This window comes from Dendrobates tinctorius, unplaced genomic scaffold (assembly GCF_039654945.1).
Source record: "Dendrobates tinctorius isolate UK_male_01 unplaced genomic scaffold, ASM3965494v1 ptg000035l, whole genome shotgun sequence".
NCBI classification, from domain to species: Eukaryota; Metazoa; Chordata; class Amphibia; order Anura; family Dendrobatidae; genus Dendrobates; species Dendrobates tinctorius.
Window position 1 is genome coordinate 4223834 of NW_027361703.1, and position 17841 is coordinate 4241674.

The 17841-nt window shown below is 40.1% G+C and overlaps 1 protein-coding gene across 2 annotated transcripts in view; it reads left to right on the top strand.

Annotated features, from left to right (window-relative positions):
* TMEM117 (transmembrane protein 117) overlaps positions 1–17101 on the top strand; it is a 456251-nt gene extending 439150 nt beyond the window's left edge. For both annotated transcript variants that reach the window (XM_073573233.1, XM_073573232.1), the window contains 2 exons: positions 9778–9907; positions 16460–17101. In XM_073573233.1, the coding sequence (XP_073429334.1) occupies positions 9778–9907; positions 16460–17094 (765 nt within the window). In that variant the 3' untranslated portion in view covers positions 17095–17101. The remainder of the gene's footprint in view (positions 1–9777; positions 9908–16459) is intronic.
* Positions 17102–17841: the final 740 nt, after the last annotated feature.

Sequence of the window (17841 nt, forward strand, 5' to 3'; positions counted from 1 at the left end):
CAAGGGTACCAGGAGAAATTGGACCCAAAAGTTGTTGTCCAATTTGTCCTGAGTATGCTGATACCCCATATGTGGGAGAAAACTACTGTATGGGCACATGTCGGGGCTCGGAAGGGAAGTAGTGACGTTTTGGAGTGCAGACTTTAATGGAATGGTCTGCGGGTGTCATGTTGCCTTTGGAGAGCCCCTAATATACCTAAACAGTGGAAACCCCCCACAAATTACCCCATTTTGGAAACTAGACCCCCTAAGGAACTTATCTAGATGTGAGGTGAGCACTTTGAACCTCCAAGGGCTTCACAGAAGTTTATAATGCCAGGGCATGAAAATAAAAAAATCGTATTTTTTCCACAAACATGATCAATTAGTCCCCAATTTTTTTTATTTTCCCAAGGGTTACAGGTGAAATTGAACCCCAAAAATTGTTGTCCAATTTGTCCTGAGTACACTGACACCCCATATGTGGGAGAAAACTACTGTATGGACACACGTCGGGGTTCGGAAGGGAAGTATTGATGTTTTGGAATGCAGACTTTGAGGGAATGGTCTGCGGGTGTCATGTGCGTTTGGAGAGCCCCTGATGTACCTAAACTATTGAAACTCCCCACAAGTGACCCCATTTTGGACACTAGACCCCCCACGGAACTTATCTAGATGTGTGGTGAGCACTTTGAACCCCCAAGTCCTTCACAGAAGTTTATAACGCTCAGACGTGAAAATAAAAAAATCATTTTTTTCCACAAAAATATTTTTGCCCCCAATTTTTTATTTTCCTAAGGGTACCAGGAGAAATTGGACCTCAAAAGTTGTTTTGCAATTTGTCCTGAGTAGGCTGCTACCCTACATGTGGGGGTAAAACACTGTTTGGGCGCATGGCAGAGCTTGGAAGGGAAGGAGCACCATTTGACTTTTTCAACTCAGAATTGGCTGGAATTGAGATCAGACGCCATGTTGCATTTGGAGAGCCCCTGATGTGCCCAAACAGTGGAAACCCCCAATTCTAACTCCAACCCGAACCCCAACATACCCCTAACCCTAATCTCAGCCCTAACCCTAGCCCTAACCCTAGCCCTAACCCTAACCCTAATGGGAAAATGGAAATACATACATTTTTTTAATTTTTTTATTTTTCCCTAACTAAGGGGGTGATAACGGGGGGTTTGATTTACTATTTATGGCGGTTTTTATGTTTGGCAGCTGTCGCACGCTAAAAGACGCTTTTTATTGTAAAAATAGTTTTTGCATCACCACATATTGAGAGCTATAATTTTTCCATATTTTGATCCACCGAGTCATGTGAGGTCTTATTTTTTGCGGGATGAGTTGACGTTTTTATTGGTACCATTTTTGGGCACGTAACATTTTTTGATCGCTTTTTATTCCTATTTTTGGGACGCAGAATGAACAAAAACCAGCGTTCCATGAATTTCTTTTGGGGGGGCGTTTACACCGTTCCGCGTGCAGTAAAATTGATAAAGTGGTTTTATTCTTCGGGTCAGTACGCTTACAGCAATACCTCATTTAGGTCATTTTTTAATGATTTGGTGGTTTTATGCAATGAAAACTATTTTATATAAAAAATATTTATTTTTGCATCGCTTTATTCTGCGAGCTATAACTTTTTTATTTTTTCGCTGATGATGCTGTATGGTGACTCGTTTTTGCGGGACAAGATGACGTTTTCAGCTTTACCATGGATATTTATATGCGTCTTTTTGATCGTGCGTTATTACACTTTTTGTTTGGCGGTATGATAATAAATCATTATTTTTTGCTTGTTTTTTTATTTTATTTTTTAAGGGGTTCTATAAAGGGGTTAACTAATGGGACAGTTTTTTAGGGCGGGTCGTTACGGACACGGCGATACCCAATATGTGTACTTTTATTGTTTTTTTTTATTATTTCAAAAAAATGGATTTATTGGGGGGATATTTTTTTTTTTTCTAATTTATTTGGCGATTTTTAAAAAAATTATTTTAACACTTTTTTAAATTTTTTTTTAACTTTATTACATAGTCCCAGGTGGGACATCACTGTCCTGTGACAGATCGCTGATCTGTCACATCACAGATCACTGTGACAGATCAGCAATCTGTCACAGGCACTACTGCAGACTTCCTCATGCCTGCGCTTTGCAGGCACTAAGGAAGCCAGCTCCCTGCAGGCCCCCGAAGGCCCCTGTCGCCATCTTGGATTCGGGGGCCTGCAGGGAAAGAGCCCCCCGCAGCAGCGTTGCACATTGCGCTGCTGTGGGGGCTTAGGGAAGCACGGAGGGAGCCCCCTCCCTGCCGATGCTTCCCTTTTAACCCCCGGTACACCGTGATCATGTTTGATCGTGGTGTGCAAGGGGTTAACGTGTCGGGGGCGGTCCGTGACCCCCCTGACACATTGTGCCGGATGTCAGCTGTTATAATCAGCTGACACCCGGCCGCGAATAGCGGCGCTCACCACATGGGCGTCGTTGATCGCGCTAGACGTACTATCCCGTCCATGGGCATAGGGGCCCGGGTCCCATGGACGGGATAGTACATCTGATGTCAGAAAGGGGTTAAGGGCACAAAAATTAAAAGTTTGAAAATTGCTAAGTTTCTATTTTTTCATAAATAAATGCATGTCATATAGAAGAGATTTTGCCACTAACATGAAATAAAATGTCACGAAAAAACAGTCTCAGAATCAGTGGGATCCGTTGAAGCGTTCCAGAGCTATCACTTCATAAAGTGACAGTGGTCAGAAGTGTAAAAAATTGGCTTGGTCATGAAGTACAAAATTGGCTCTGTCACTAAGGGGTTAATTCACATGGTTAAAAAAAAAAGTTGTCCAGACAGTTAAAAAACATTGCTCATTCTGGTGGCCCATTTTCTCTGGTGGTCAATGGTATTGGATCCAAGGAGCAATGCTACATTTACCACACGGCGAGGCTTTTCCCAAATTTTCTTTTTGTGCTTCTTCTAGATATGAGATAGTATTGAGGCTATTTAATGTGAACTATATTTTAGATTTATGAAATCAAACCAGATGCAATTTTAAGCAGGAATCTCATAGTAACCTGAGCCAATGTTAACAAATTATTTTGTACAGAGCTTTGCCTCATAGTCCCCGTGCCTGACAAGACCGGTGGGGGCTTTGAGGCACGGATAGAGTGCACACTGGGTTAAATACTGTAAGGGAGAACAGTATCACTTGGGAGCATTCCAGGCTGAACAGTGAAGATTTGGAAGACTGACTATTACATTTACATGTCATCTCAGCTGTCTGATAGCTCCAGAGGGGATGAACTGTTCTACACTGTCATGCAACAATGTTCCTTCATTTTTGCTGGCATATTTATTAAATGCTGGTTAGGGGGGAATCGGTTTTCCCTAATGAGTCTTAAAGATACTTAAATAGAAATGCTCATACAATTATAAATAAAATAGTGAGGAAATAGACCTCCCCAAGTGTATAAAGAACATACAAGGACAAGAAAACCCTGATACTACGCACTGCATTCTTCTGGCTCCCCGTGGCATACGCTCTATGAGACAGATCGCTGGAGTGAAACAGTGGGTTTTATTTGGCTGATACTTTCGAAAAGCATTTTTGTAGAACATTACCGAAAATAATATTTCTGAAAATCCCAGCAATCTGAAACAAGAATTCATTTAAGACACTTTAGTCTTGAATTGTACCGATCGTGAAATCCAGGCTGTAATACTGAAACCGCAGTCTCTCATCTTATTTTATAGATCCAATGACTCTACAGATTCAGCTTATACTTGGTAGATTGTTCTAGCATCATATTTATCTGTTCTGTATTATCACAAATTGAGGATTGTTTTCTCAGCTTATTGTAAATGAAATTTTATGTTGCCGGTAGATATGTCATGTTAGTGCATTCGCTCTGAAATGTAAACCCGACGTGAGCAAAGGTCAGTATCCAGCCTATCTCCTGAATAAATTGGGAACTAGGTTCATGTTAGATATATTTTCCTGTAGTGTTATGAACAATTGTACCAGAGACATATGAGTTTCCATTCCCCTTTGGGCTTGTGGCTAAATACGAGAGAATTGAGTAATCTAAACCTTTTTATGGTTTTGTACGAACTGAATCAATACAGAATGTAGGCTTTATTCTTGTAACTTATTGCTGCTTTCATAGAAACGAGGTCAGTTTAGAAATGTCATACACCAAGTGAGAGATATTCAGAAAGAGGTTTCTGTTCACACTTGTGTTTTTTTATCACATTTTGATTGATTTTTGAAGGTCAACTACTGTATGTTGCAGTAGTCTATTCAGTATAGAAACAAAAAACGTGATGGTAAAATTGTCATATCAGACCTATCAAATGCGTTGACTCATAGCTGATGCAAAATATCCTTCATGATTTGTACAGTGAAGCCATGATGACATTGTACAAATGCCAATTACTAGAAGATCTAATCGATCAAGTGGCAGTAACACGACAAGTAAAAACGTGGTCAAAACAAAATGTGAAAGTAGCATTAGCCATTATTCATCATTTGCATTTTGAAGTTATTTTTCTCTCTTCTTTTCTTTTTTTTTTTTGAACTGAAATTGTGAAAAATATTTGATAAATTTTAAAATTTTGAAAATAGCCTTCATGATTCCTAAAAAAAAAAAAATAGAAGCCATAATGACCCATTCCATATCTGTACAGGAGCCTATTACCAAAGTACCTAATCAACCATTCATGTGGCAGTAATACCACAAGTAAAACGGTCAAGACAGACTGTGAGAGAAACATTGCCTCCCCATTCATGAATCACATTTGTTACGTAATGTTTGAGTCTTGACTTAATGAGTCAGTCCACACCCCGGTCTACAATGTTTGGTCAATTTGGCACAAATAAAAAAGGTTAAAAAAAAGAGTTTTGCTGTTCTGCTTTTTTGTTCCTTTTTATAGTGAAATGTTTCATGGCCCTTTCAATATGTTTTAAAATGTTGCGCATTATGCTACGTGCACACAGTTAGTAATTGGTCAGTATTTTGCATCAGCATTTGGAAGCCAAACCCAGGAGTGGAACAATTGTAAAGGGGTTAAGTTAAAAATGTTTATTGTTGTATTTATGACTTTTTGCTAACTGGTATTGCTACATGTTTACATGTACTACCTCATGTATGATATGGTACTACTACTCCTTCTGGGTATTACCATTGCCTTGTCTACACGTTTTATTGTTCCTACTTGCACATAGTTGTGATAGTGATTACTGCATTTCATGTACAGTATAGGGAAAACATAGTGCTCTTGTTTAGACACTAGAGGAGGGCACTCTAGTATACAGAACAGTTAGTAGGTAGGATAGGGTTAAGTGCAGGAGGGGCTGCCAGGAGTTAAGGTTAGAGAAGAAGGGAAGTTAGTCAGATGGGGCCAGGGTACCCGATGTCCACATGGGCTATAGGCCCATGATGTCTCGGGAGCCATGCAGTGTTAAGCAGTTACAGCCCACGTTATCCACAGCCACTGGGCATTATTGCAGTGGGCCAGTGCAGTAAAAAGAAGATTTGGTGACTCATAGCCTGGGCGGATGCCTTTAGGGCAGGAGTCGGTTGGAGTGAGGAACAGAAGGAAGTTGAGGCTTTGCAGGAAATGATACAGAATGGTCGGATGCTTTTCCAGAGGCAACCAAACTGGGTGGTGGATGATTTCATGTCTGGGGCGAAACAGGCAGAAAGAATTCTCATAGTGGCAAGGTTAGGCCAGGAAGAAACTGGGAAGCAGTCTAAGACAGTCCGGTCCGGACGTGTGCCCTATGGAAGTGTCAGCGCAGTAGGGAGAGCTGAGGAAACAAGTGAAGTTGAATGTGTATCCCATGATGTGCCAACTGTGGATATAATGTGTGAAGTCATAAGAAAAGAAAATGTTCAAATTATCCTGGACTGTGTCTCCATTACTGGGGGTCGCCTTGGAGAAGGGTCATCGCCGCTTGGGAAGTGCCCAGGGAGACCCGAACTTGAAGATGCAGGTATGCTGAGCAGTGGATTACAGTTTTCTGTGAGGGAAGGTTGGGACACAGATGCTTCAGTGTCTCTGGCTACGACTATAGTCCTGGCCTCCCCTTACACAATCAGAGGAAAAGAATAATAGAAACACGTCACCCCTTCTGTATTTATCACCCACTCCTGGTTTTGACTTACAGATACTGATGTGAAATACTGACCAAATACTGAAAGTGTGAACGTAGTCTAAGTCTTCAACTGCACAAAACAAAAATATTACACAGATTTTGCATCCCGTTAGGGTACCATTATGCAGAAATGTTGCATCATTTGAAAAAAATCACAAATGATAAGTTAACCAATAACATCTAAACATTGAAAGAAAAAAAGGGCAACATTGTTGTGCTAAGGGCAGAGACACACTGCCTTATTTCTCGTGTGATAATCGCATTGCTCTGCACGGACTGGCGGCCATCTCTCCTGACCTGAGCATGACAGCATGATGGATTACTATGCAGCTGTCAAGCTCAGGTCAGGAGAGCCGACAGCCAGTGCGAGTTTTTTTACGATGCGATTCTCACAGTGTGTCTCTGCCCTAACCCCAAAAATACAAACTTTAAAAAAATGTAATCAGGGCCAATATCTTGGTTATCAAATGGTTATTTGTTCCAAATGGATTGATCTGAGAGACTGCAGAACTAACTCTAAATTTAGGCCTCACTCAGGCACATTTTAATATTCATGTTATGTCGGAGAATACCAGCCTAAGATTACATGTTCACTATTTGGTCAGTACATGTAAGAGAGACCAGGAGTGGGTGATAAATGCAGACGTGGTGACTTGTTTCTATTATACTTTTCCTCTGATTTCTCCACTCCTGGTTTTGGCTTACAAATACTGATGGAAAATACTGACCAAATACTGAGAGTGTGACTGTGGCCTCATTCCGAGTCTATGACTTGGACTGACAGTATTATAAATCCCTATTATACTGTTAAAGTCATAAAACCTAAATTTCTACTGGGAATTGCTGCTGTAATACGGATTCTGAAACCTTTTTGATAGCCTAAAATTAAAGCATTTATTGAGCATTACTTATACATGTAAAAAAATCTTTTAAAATGAAGAATGCAGACCTGAATGGACATACTGGTTCAAGATGGCCAGAAAGTCATATGTAACAATAGTGGTATACAGAATATCATCAATGAGTGACTGGACATAAAACTTTGAAGTACATGAGACACAGCATTAGACCTCGTCCCCAATTGCGTATATACTCGGCGACTGCAATGAGAGAAACTAAATCGCATTGCACTCGCACCAATGTTATTCAATGAGGCAGTGTAGCTCTGCATATTTTTTCTCAGCTGTATTCACTCCAAAATCCGATGGATGTGAAAGAAAAAAATTGCATGCCATACGGACCATCAGAGTGGCATGTGATTTTTTACGGATATATTACAATTTTGTATTATAGGAAACTGTAAATAGCGCTGTAAAAGATTACCGTAATAGCTGCTGAGTAAAAAAAAACTGATTGCACACGGATGACAAGTGAGAAAAAATCATCCCACTCTCCTGGATGAGAATGGGACTGAGTATTTATGCACAAGTGGGAATGAGGCTTTACAAGACTACACTGGCTGTGACTGTTGTCACCTCACAGCATAAAACTGAGGTTTCAATGTGACTAGGCCTGAGGATCAGAATATGCAATAGAACATGTAAGTCCATGGACAAATCATGTCTTTTTGAAATCAGGCTGGTATTTATGAATTGGTGTATGGTACAGTAGCATGTAAAAGTTTGGGCACCCAGGTGGAGGTCCTCTGCGCTGTAAGCCTGGAATGTTGCTCTTGGACCTGTAGTTCCACGAGCCTTGCTTAGTTTATGTGGGCTGGACGTGCAGGTTTGCGGGTCTGGGTAACCACCTACATCCCATCAATGGGTGTGTCTCATGGGATATAATGAGACTGTTGTTTGGTCACATGGTCTCTGTGTTGGAAGGTCCTGAAAGGGGACAGGTTTCCTGGATAGCACATGGAGGAGGACATATGCCTGCCGATTCCTTGATGGCTGTCTGAGTTCGGGAAACTACCGTCCTTCTGGGGGGCTGGAACTGACGGCTTGGAGCTTGTCAAGCAAGTCAGTGTGCGGCTCAGTGACCCCAGCAAGGCAGTTCCCCTGGAAGCCGGGACTGACAAGAGGTCAGCGTGTGGAACAGAGCTCCTGGAAGGTTCTGTTTATGTAATGAAATGGACTATACTTTATGCAGTGTATGCTGCGTAAATAAGCTGAAGAGATTGTTTAAGTGGAAAACCGTTCCTGTGTGCCTTAATCCCGCTGCCAAGTGAGTGTCCCCCAACACGTTCAATGAGCGTTATCTCACAATTGCTATTTTGAGGTCTAGCCACAGATTTTCAATGATTTTCAGATGAGGGATATGATCAGACAATGTTTCTGCACGAAAATTGAGCTTGACTTGAGTTAGTACACATGCTGAACATAAACACATGTTCAAATTGGCCACAAAACATATAAAACCTACCTGAGAAAAAAATGAGCAAAATCCCTGCTGTGACTAAGTAAATAAAAAGCAAAAAGTGCATTCAAATAACAGAATTTTTAGTAATACCTTTTTTTATCAAAAATACCAGACTGGTGTTCTATAATGCGACACCATAGGAAATAATTAGATAAAATGTTGCTGTACTTGTAACCCTAGACTTAAACAGGATATCCAGGACTATTAATTTTTTTTTTTTTTACTATCCACTGAAGAACTAACAGGTAGGCAGTTGCTAACTATCTGCCTGCTGTGCCCTGTACCAACCTACTCGGGTAAAGACAGGTTAAAGACTGCCACTACCTGCAATTCTGAGGCCGGCTGTCATTCAGCATGACGTCTGCTGGCACGCCCATAGATAAAGCAGCCCAGAAGAGAAAAAGCTGCTCTGTCATTGTGGAGCAACTCAATCGCAGGCAGGAGTGGTTGTGACTTCTCGGAGCCGGCATCAGGTAGAACAGATATGTAGTTGCCTTTGTTAGTTTTTAGGCCTATGTTAAAAAAATAAAAAGGTCCTGGACAACTCCTTTAATGACACAATATGAGATAAGATAGTTAGAACGTAAGGATGTTACATTCGTATGGTGTTGGGGCTGTAGGTGAACGATATGACCATATGGCCAAAACCTAAGGCAGGGTTCACATAGCGAAAACACAGCCCGTTCAACGCATAGCCTTGACGGGCTGCATTAACGCTATAGCATAACGCGATATGCGTTATGCTATACCGCTAGTGCTGATGCTTCATCAGTGCTAGCGGTGACGGAGCCTCAGGGGCTGTAAGCCGCGTCCGAGGCTCCGTCAGTGATTAATGGCACGTCATGAACGTATGCCGCTTTACGGCATACGTTGCGATGCGCCACATAATGGGGGTCTTATGGTGGCTTTGACGGACTGCCATAACGCAGTGTGACCCCAGCCTAAATGTTATTGATGGTTTTATGTTATACCCCTGTCTTTGTCCCTCCCCGTTTATCATTAACAGGCAATACACGACAGAAGCAGAGTTAGTCTGGCTACCTGTATAGATCCAATGGAAAAATGTTTTGACAGTGATAAGACTTCAGGATCTATTTTAAGACAATTCCATTTGAACCTGAACTAAAACAATTAATTTGTTTTATGGATATTTGGCATGGACTGATTTAAAATAGCATAAAAATAATAAGATACATAATTATAATATGAAAAATCTGTTTTACGGTATGTTATAATCCATCAGTAGTTTCCTATATGTGATTTCAAACTGAATTATTCTTTCAGGACTGGGAATTTCCTCACTTCATGGGTGATGTGGATGTTAATCTCCCTGGTCTGCCTACTGCTCACATGCAGTTCAGAGTACCATACTGTCAAAGGATATTAAAAGAAGAATACCACATACATATAACAGGTATGTTGTTGGTTAAAGGATGATATGTTTATTCTGAAAAAGTAACCATCAGTTTGATTCTTATTTCATAATACATTAGTGCACATGAAAACAACAAACTTTGTAATATATCTTACAGAAATCTGCTTCTTTCTCTTTCTGGACTGATATATAATTTTCAAAATTCTCAAACCACAGATAAAGTCATATAAAAAAATTGTCAGAAGTTTTTCCACCTTCGATGTCATCCCAAACATATAAAGATTGTGGGAGATTGTTGTCACATGCAGTACACAACCAGTGCTTGCCAGAAGTTTGTGTAGCTCCTCGGACGGGACTAATTTGCCTGACAGGTGCTTCTCTTTTAATTTCATTTCTCCCTCCTCACCAGATTGTTATGAAATCCCCTCCCTCCAGGTAGCTTCCTGGCTATAGCTGCTGTGTGAAACCTAATACCACAGTTGGGTTGCAGAGCTTCAGGAGGGCAGATATAACTGTGCTGCTTCTCAGGCTCATTGTTCCCGAACGCGTCACACTTTAATAGGAACAGCAAGTAATGCAAAAGCTGCAGCTGAATCCTGAAATAGTTTTTTCACAGATGACATTCTGGACTCTATTGTCACACACAAACCAATATATAGACATTATAAAGGACAAGTTCATCTGCAACAGAATCATCAAGTCCACAGATGAAATAGAACTGCATGCTTTTTTTGGATAGTTATACCTTGCAGGAGCTTATAGGGCAAATCGACAAAGTTTGGAGGAAGTTTGGAGTAAAGATGGTGATTGAATTGAAAAATTTGGCCTTGTTATGTCTCTAAAAAGATTCAAGGTTCTAATTCGTTGCCTTCGGTTTGACGACAGAACTACCCGAACCGAACGTAAAACATATGACCAACTTGCTCCAATTCGCGATTTATTCCAAAAATTTGTGGAAAACTGTAAGAAAAGCTATTGCCCTGGGGCGAATCTCACTATTGACAAAATGCTCCCTGGTTTTCGTGGTAGATGTGCGTTTCGTCAGTACATTCCATCAAAGCATAGCAAATACGGAATAAAAATTTATGCCCTTGTTGATGCCAGTAAGACCTACACCTACAACCTTGAAATTTATGCAGGAAAACAACCAGAAGGTCCTTACTGTGTCAGCAACAAACCCAGTGATGTTGTAAAAAGAATGGCTGAGCACTTATTTGGATCGGGTCGCAATATAACAGCTGACAATTGGTTTTCAAATTGTGATCTCATTGATTATCTGAAAATGCAGAAGCTTTCATATGTCGGAACTGTAAGAAAAAATAAAAAAGAATTGCCTACACAGTTTGTAAGTGTGAAAGGCACAGCAGTATGTTTGCATTCCATAATAGAAAGGTTTTGGTTTCCTATGTACCACGCAAAAAAAAAAATGTACTTCTTCTCTCAACACTTCATAATGATGGTGCCATCGATAGTGGGTCTGAGGCACAAAAAAACCCGGAGATAATTACATTTTATAATATAACCAAAGGGGGTGTTGATACAGCTGATCAGATGTGCTCAACTTTCAGCGTCAGCAGAAACACCAAGCGCTGGCCAATGGTCATATTTTTCACTATGTTGAATTTGGGTGGTATAAATTCACAAGTCTTTTACCTTGAAAACCAGCTTGAACCACTCCGTAGACGAGTCTATCTGAAAAAATTGGCCCATGAACTAGTGCTTGGAGAGCTACCCAGGAGAAGTATGAAAACTCGGTATCTCCTCTCGCCTTCAAGTCCAGCTCAAAAGATTCCGCCCAGAAGATGATAGTGAAAATCCACCACCTGCACCACCTCCCAAAAGGAGATGCACCACCTGCACCATGGAAAGCGGAAACAGAAGGCTTTCTAATTTTGAATGTCACAAATGTCATAATGCAATCTGCCTGACACATGCAAAAATGATTCTTGCTCTTTGCTCTGCAAATGTGTTTTTTCTGGGGAAACTTCAAGATCTAATTCTGAATGAATATGTGTGTAATACTACTTTAGGTACCTTAAAATTAAGTTTCTTTCCCTAAATTTTCTTTATAGAGTTATTTGTCAGCGTCAAACTGGGGGCTATTTGGCGGGAGTTATGAAATGTTTGTATTTCAGAGTTATTACTTTTATGTTAAGTAAATGGTGTTTTTTTGCACCTGATTATATGTAGTCTCTTTTATTACATCCCTTTGAAGGTCACTGATCTCTTTTAGAGCGCTGAAATTGCAAAAATTAGATATTATAGGTATTTTTCTAGCCTGCGCCTGACAGGCACATTATTCCCTAACTTGTTAGTAAAAATATTGTTCCTGACGGAGGGTTAATGTTACGGTAGCTCTTTTGGCAACTCTCTAAGTAAATTTTCTTTTTGTCAATTCACCAATTTTTGAGGGATGTCTCATTCTAGGTAATGTCAAATTTAAGCCACTTTTTGATCACTGTCTTCAAAGTGTTTCATGGCATAACTAATGTCTTTGAAAATTTTTTGTACCCTTCTTCTGACTAACAACTTTTAACAATGAAGTCCCTTCACTGTGTCGTAAGCTGTTTACAGACCATGGCTTTTGCTGTAAAATAGAATAAGATTCCAATGTAACATTGGACTGAAAAAAAGCTCAAAAAGATTTAAAGGCAATCTGTCAGTAGAATCAACCCTCATATATGAGTTTGTAGTTCATAGAAAACTGAATAAACAATGCCTTGATATCATAAAACCAATGCCTAATTCCACAGAAATCCACATTTTTCATATATGGGAATGAGCTATTAAGAGTTATAGGTTGGACACTGTTCTGCATTAAAATTTGCCTCCAGAGCCTAATTTAAATAAGTGGGTGTTAGCAGTGTGTCCCATGTAATGATTGACTCTTTGCTCTCATAGACACAGGCAGCTCTGCAGTGAGATCAGAGCTAAAACAGTACAGTACATCAGAGCTAGCACAGTACAGCAGAGCTAGCACAGTACAGCAGAGCTAACACAGTACATCAGAGTTAGCACAGTACATCAGAGCTAGCACAGTACAGCAGAGCTAACACAGTACAGCAGAGCTAACACAGTACATCAGAGCTAACACAGTACATCAGAGCTAGCACAGTACAGCAGAGCTAACACAGTACAGCAGATCTAACATAGTACAGCAGAGCTGACACAGTACAACAGAGCTAACATATAAAGAATCAGACTTAAGTAACTCTAGAAGAAAATTGTGACATTGTATCTATATATATATATATATATATATATATATATATATATATAAAAACTCAAAATCTGTAGTAGCCCGCTCTATAGAAATCCACAGTTCTTGCCCGATTTGGGTGAAATTTGGCACGCCCCTTCTCCACCCACAGGAGCAGAATACTGCGCATGTTAAATCTTGCTAACGTCCCCCTGTCATGAGATTGGGGCCCCCGAAGTTAAGCCCTATACATATAATGGAGAAATGTGAAGGTGAAAGTAAAAGTGCTGAGGGGAAAGCAACAGTTGTGTCTGACAGGGATGGATTATAGCGATGGCGCCAAAGAGTCGCTGCTAAAGGGGCCACACCAACACACAAACATTTCACAAACACCATACAAACATCACACAGACAGCACACATACACCAACCCACAAGCACAACACCACACAAATGCACCAACCCACAAGCACAACACCACACAAATGCCACAACACACCACACAAACACCAGACCTCTAGACACACACAACACAAACACCACCTCACAAATACCACAACACCAACCCATAAATATCACATGCACACCACACACACACGCAGGGACCACACACGCATGCAAACACACTCAGATGGATGCACCCTACACACACGGACGAACATTGCTGAGCAGCAATATTGGTCAGGCAAAAAATGCCTCATAGTAAGATTGCCATTATTGCTTACTATACAGGGAGCTTTCATCACTGAAACTGTTGAGGTAAAGTGAAAGCTGAATTCTGATTGGTTGCTATGGACAACTAGACAAGTCTGCTTGTGAGGCAGTTTTCATTACTGAGATGTGAGCTCCTTCAGGTCATAGTAATACTGTGTGAGGGCTGCTCTGTATTTAATATTCATCCTATTGCATCTCTTATCAGTGTCAGGTGAATACTAAAGGGTCATAAATACTAAGGACTGTTTTTAAAATGCCGGGTAAAAAACGACCATCTATAGGGCAAGTTCATCCAAAAGCTAAGAAAGCAAAATTGTGTCAAAGAGCTGAGACAAGTGAACAACGTGACTCGCAGCTTAACAAATTAGTAAAATGACAAAATAATACAAATTTAAAGTGGAAAAAAAAATTACCGTATCACTGAAAATGTCAATTTCAGGGTGACACTGAAAATTTTACTTTAGCTACTATAAACAACAATTTAAAATATTTTAAGCAAGCGAAGCTGCGGGTATTCTACTATTCCCCTATATAACCTGGGTCCTCATTGAAACCCCTGTCAGAGCTAGCTTATACTGCATGGCTTGGAGTTATTAGTGACTGTTGCTTGGGTTTGTAAGTGTGATAATTCCCTTACCTCCTCGTACTTTGGTTTTTCCCCATCATCCACTCCCACATGCATTCTTCTGTTACATGTGAGTGAATATTTGTATGCCTGGTATTTTCAGTTACCCTTGCTCGTCTGGTTGGTGTACTGCGGTGCATGGCAGCTCCCCTCTTCCCTGGGTGGGGGAAGGGAACAGAAGGAAGGCTGATTCAAGTGATAAGGAAAGGGTGGAAGCCCCGGCATCTTCACGTTCAGAAGTATCCTGGGGAATTGTTATAATCCTGGTATTGTTGTAATGCGGAGAAAACTGCAGTTTCTATGTTCTCCGTGTTCACGTGGGTTTTCTCCGGGTTCCTCCCACACTTGAAAGACTTACTTATGGAGAATTTATAATAATAAAATATGAAAATAGATCTACAACATAACATTGGTCTATGAAGTAGAGTAAGATTTTTAAAAAATGTGCATGCACATGTGCCTTTTTGTGTTCCTGGATTATCTTATAAAATGAAAACACCGTGCAAGCTACATACTGATTACTGCTTAAAATCAGTAGATGTGATCCTCTTTAATAAACTCCTTCTGGTTCCTCTCTTGCTTAACTGGCATCATGTCTCTAGGAAAAAATGGCATCACAGGGCATCAGAAGGCAGAGAGATGTTCTGGTCATATTCATTTGGTACTGGCCTTGTCTTCATTAATTACTGCACAACACGCCACAATTAAACTTCTTTTTTAAGATACTGCAGGAAAGTTATATAGGGACATGTTTAGGAACTTTATCCCCTGCACTATGCATCAATAGTTGCTTGCTAGTGAGATAACAGGTCCTGGCAGGTTCCATTTAAAGGGAACCTGTCACCTCATTTTTCGAATACAAGCTGCTGCCGCCACCATTAGGGGCTTATCTACAGCATTCTGTAATGCTGTCATGCTGTAGATAATCCCCTGATGTAACCTGAAAGATAAGAAAAACAAGTTAGATTATACTCACCCGATGGCGGTCCGGTCCGATGGGTGTCGAGGGTCCGGCTCCTCCCATCTTCTTGCAATGATGTCCTCTTCCTTGCTTCTGTCGCGGATCCTGCGCTGGCGTAATTCTCTGCCCTGTTGAGGGCAGAGCAAAGTACTGCAATGCGCAGGTGCCGGGAAAGATCAGAGAGGCCCAGCGCCTGCGCACTGCAGTACTTTACTCTGCCCTCAACAGGGCAGATCAGTACGTCTGCGCAGGAGCCGCGACAGAAGCAAGGAAGAGGATGTCATCGCATGAAGATGGGAGGTACCGGACCCAGACCTGTGACCCTCATCGGACCCAGACCTCCCCTGGGTGAGTATAATATAACTTGTTTTTCTTATCTTTTGGGGTACATTGGGGGCTTATCTACAGCATTGCAGAATGCTGTAGATAAGCCCCTAATGACGGTGGCCGCAACTTATATGTGAAAAACGAGGTGACAGGTTCCCTTTAAAGGATTTACATGGGTTTTTGTAAATAAAATTTAGTGGACATTAAAAAAAAGAAAAAAATGTACTCAAGTATTTTGTGTACCAGACTGGATACAATTATTTATAATAAGTTTACTTCAACAGAATCAAAGGAAATCAAGTATTGTATGCTCTGCTACCGTACAATACACGTGTTGTCCAAGCTTTTTCTTGGATAAAGAGGGAAAGCTGTAGATAATTTTATCCTGTAGGTCTTTTTTTTTCATGCTATTAATCTCGAAGAACACTGTACAAAGCACATTAGCCCATAAATATTGTTTATTGTCTGTGTTGATTATGCTTTCCAGTGCTTTAAGATATGTGCAGTTATCTCCCAGCTCAGGTCTATGGCTTAAAAGGACTTGACAGCAGAGCTATCAATCACCATGCACTCTCTCTCCTCCACAAATGCTCCTCATATTGTAAGCATAACTGAGCGACACAGCAGTGACAATTCTAGAATTATTCTTTATTAATACTGTAATTACCCTTCAAGAACTTATCCAGTTCATCTTTATTATAGAGTATTGTGTTTCGTACTTTTGTGGGTGTTTAATATATTATTTCCCTTTTGTTCTTCCATGTAGGTAAATGGTTTAACTATGGCATTATATTCCTTGTATTAATCCTTGATCTCAATATGTGGAAGAATCAAATGTTTTACAAGCCCCCTGCATATGGTCAATACATAGGCCCTGGCCAGAAGATATACACGGTTGAAGATTCTGAAAGCTTACAGAACCTCAATCAATCAACTTTATCATGGGAATGGAGATCAAACCATACTGACCCGTATACCAATCGAAGTTATGTCGATGGAGATATGTTCTTACACAGCAGATTCACTGGAGCAAGTCTGAATGTGAAGTGCTTGGCTTTCATTCCAAGTCTCATGGCATTTGTGTTATTTGGATTTTTCATTTCATTATTTGGGCGATTTCAGAAAAGTGAACAAGGAATGGAAAATAAAGACAAATCTTATAAACGCATCAACAGGAAATCTCCTTCTGAACACAGCAAGGAAATGGGAATGACCATAGAAAACCTTCAGGCAGTTGTAGAAGAACCTTTATGCCTACATGATCCAACGCTCTTAGCTCCAAGGACAAAAGAAAATGAAATACTGTGTTACCCTCCAGCAACAGAATTAGACAATTTTCCCTCTATAACAGAGACAGAGCCAGCTGCAGACATTGTTCCTTATGATGATCCAATTAGTTAACAATGTTACAAGCATCGCAATAATATACGTTTATATATACTGTATGTTTGTGTGTGTGTGTATATATATATATATATATATATATATATATATATATATATATATATATACACACAGTTTACATACAGTATATATAGATGATGTCTTACTTTTACCTTTTGTAGTAATTATGTATATAATGTTTACAAAATGCTCGTAAGGTTAATGATTATTCTGGTGCTCAAAAAGTTACAAGCCGCACATTTTTGTATTTTGCTATCCGTGCCTATATTTTCTGATTTTATATATATATATATATATATATATACAGACAAAAATGAAAATGAAGGCAGCACTCCATTTCAAACGTGAAAAAGGTGATTTTTTATTTAGACCCACATGGCAGGTAACGTTTCAGCTCACACTGAGAAAGACTCAGTGTGAGCCGAAACGTCGCCTGCCTTGTGGGTCTAAATTAAAAAAAACACCGTTTTCACTTTTGAAATGGAGTGCTGCCTTCCTTTCCATTTTTGTCTGAAATGGGACAAGTATTGGATACGTTGCTGAGGAGGCCTGAGCACCCGTGAATTTGGGAATTGGTATTGTGCTGTTCCATTTTTTTGCATATATATATATATATATATATATATATATATATATATATATATATATATATATATATATACAGTTGAAACCAGAAGTTTAGATGCACTATATAAAAAGACACACATGCATGTTTTTCTCAATATCTGACCTGAAATCAGAGTA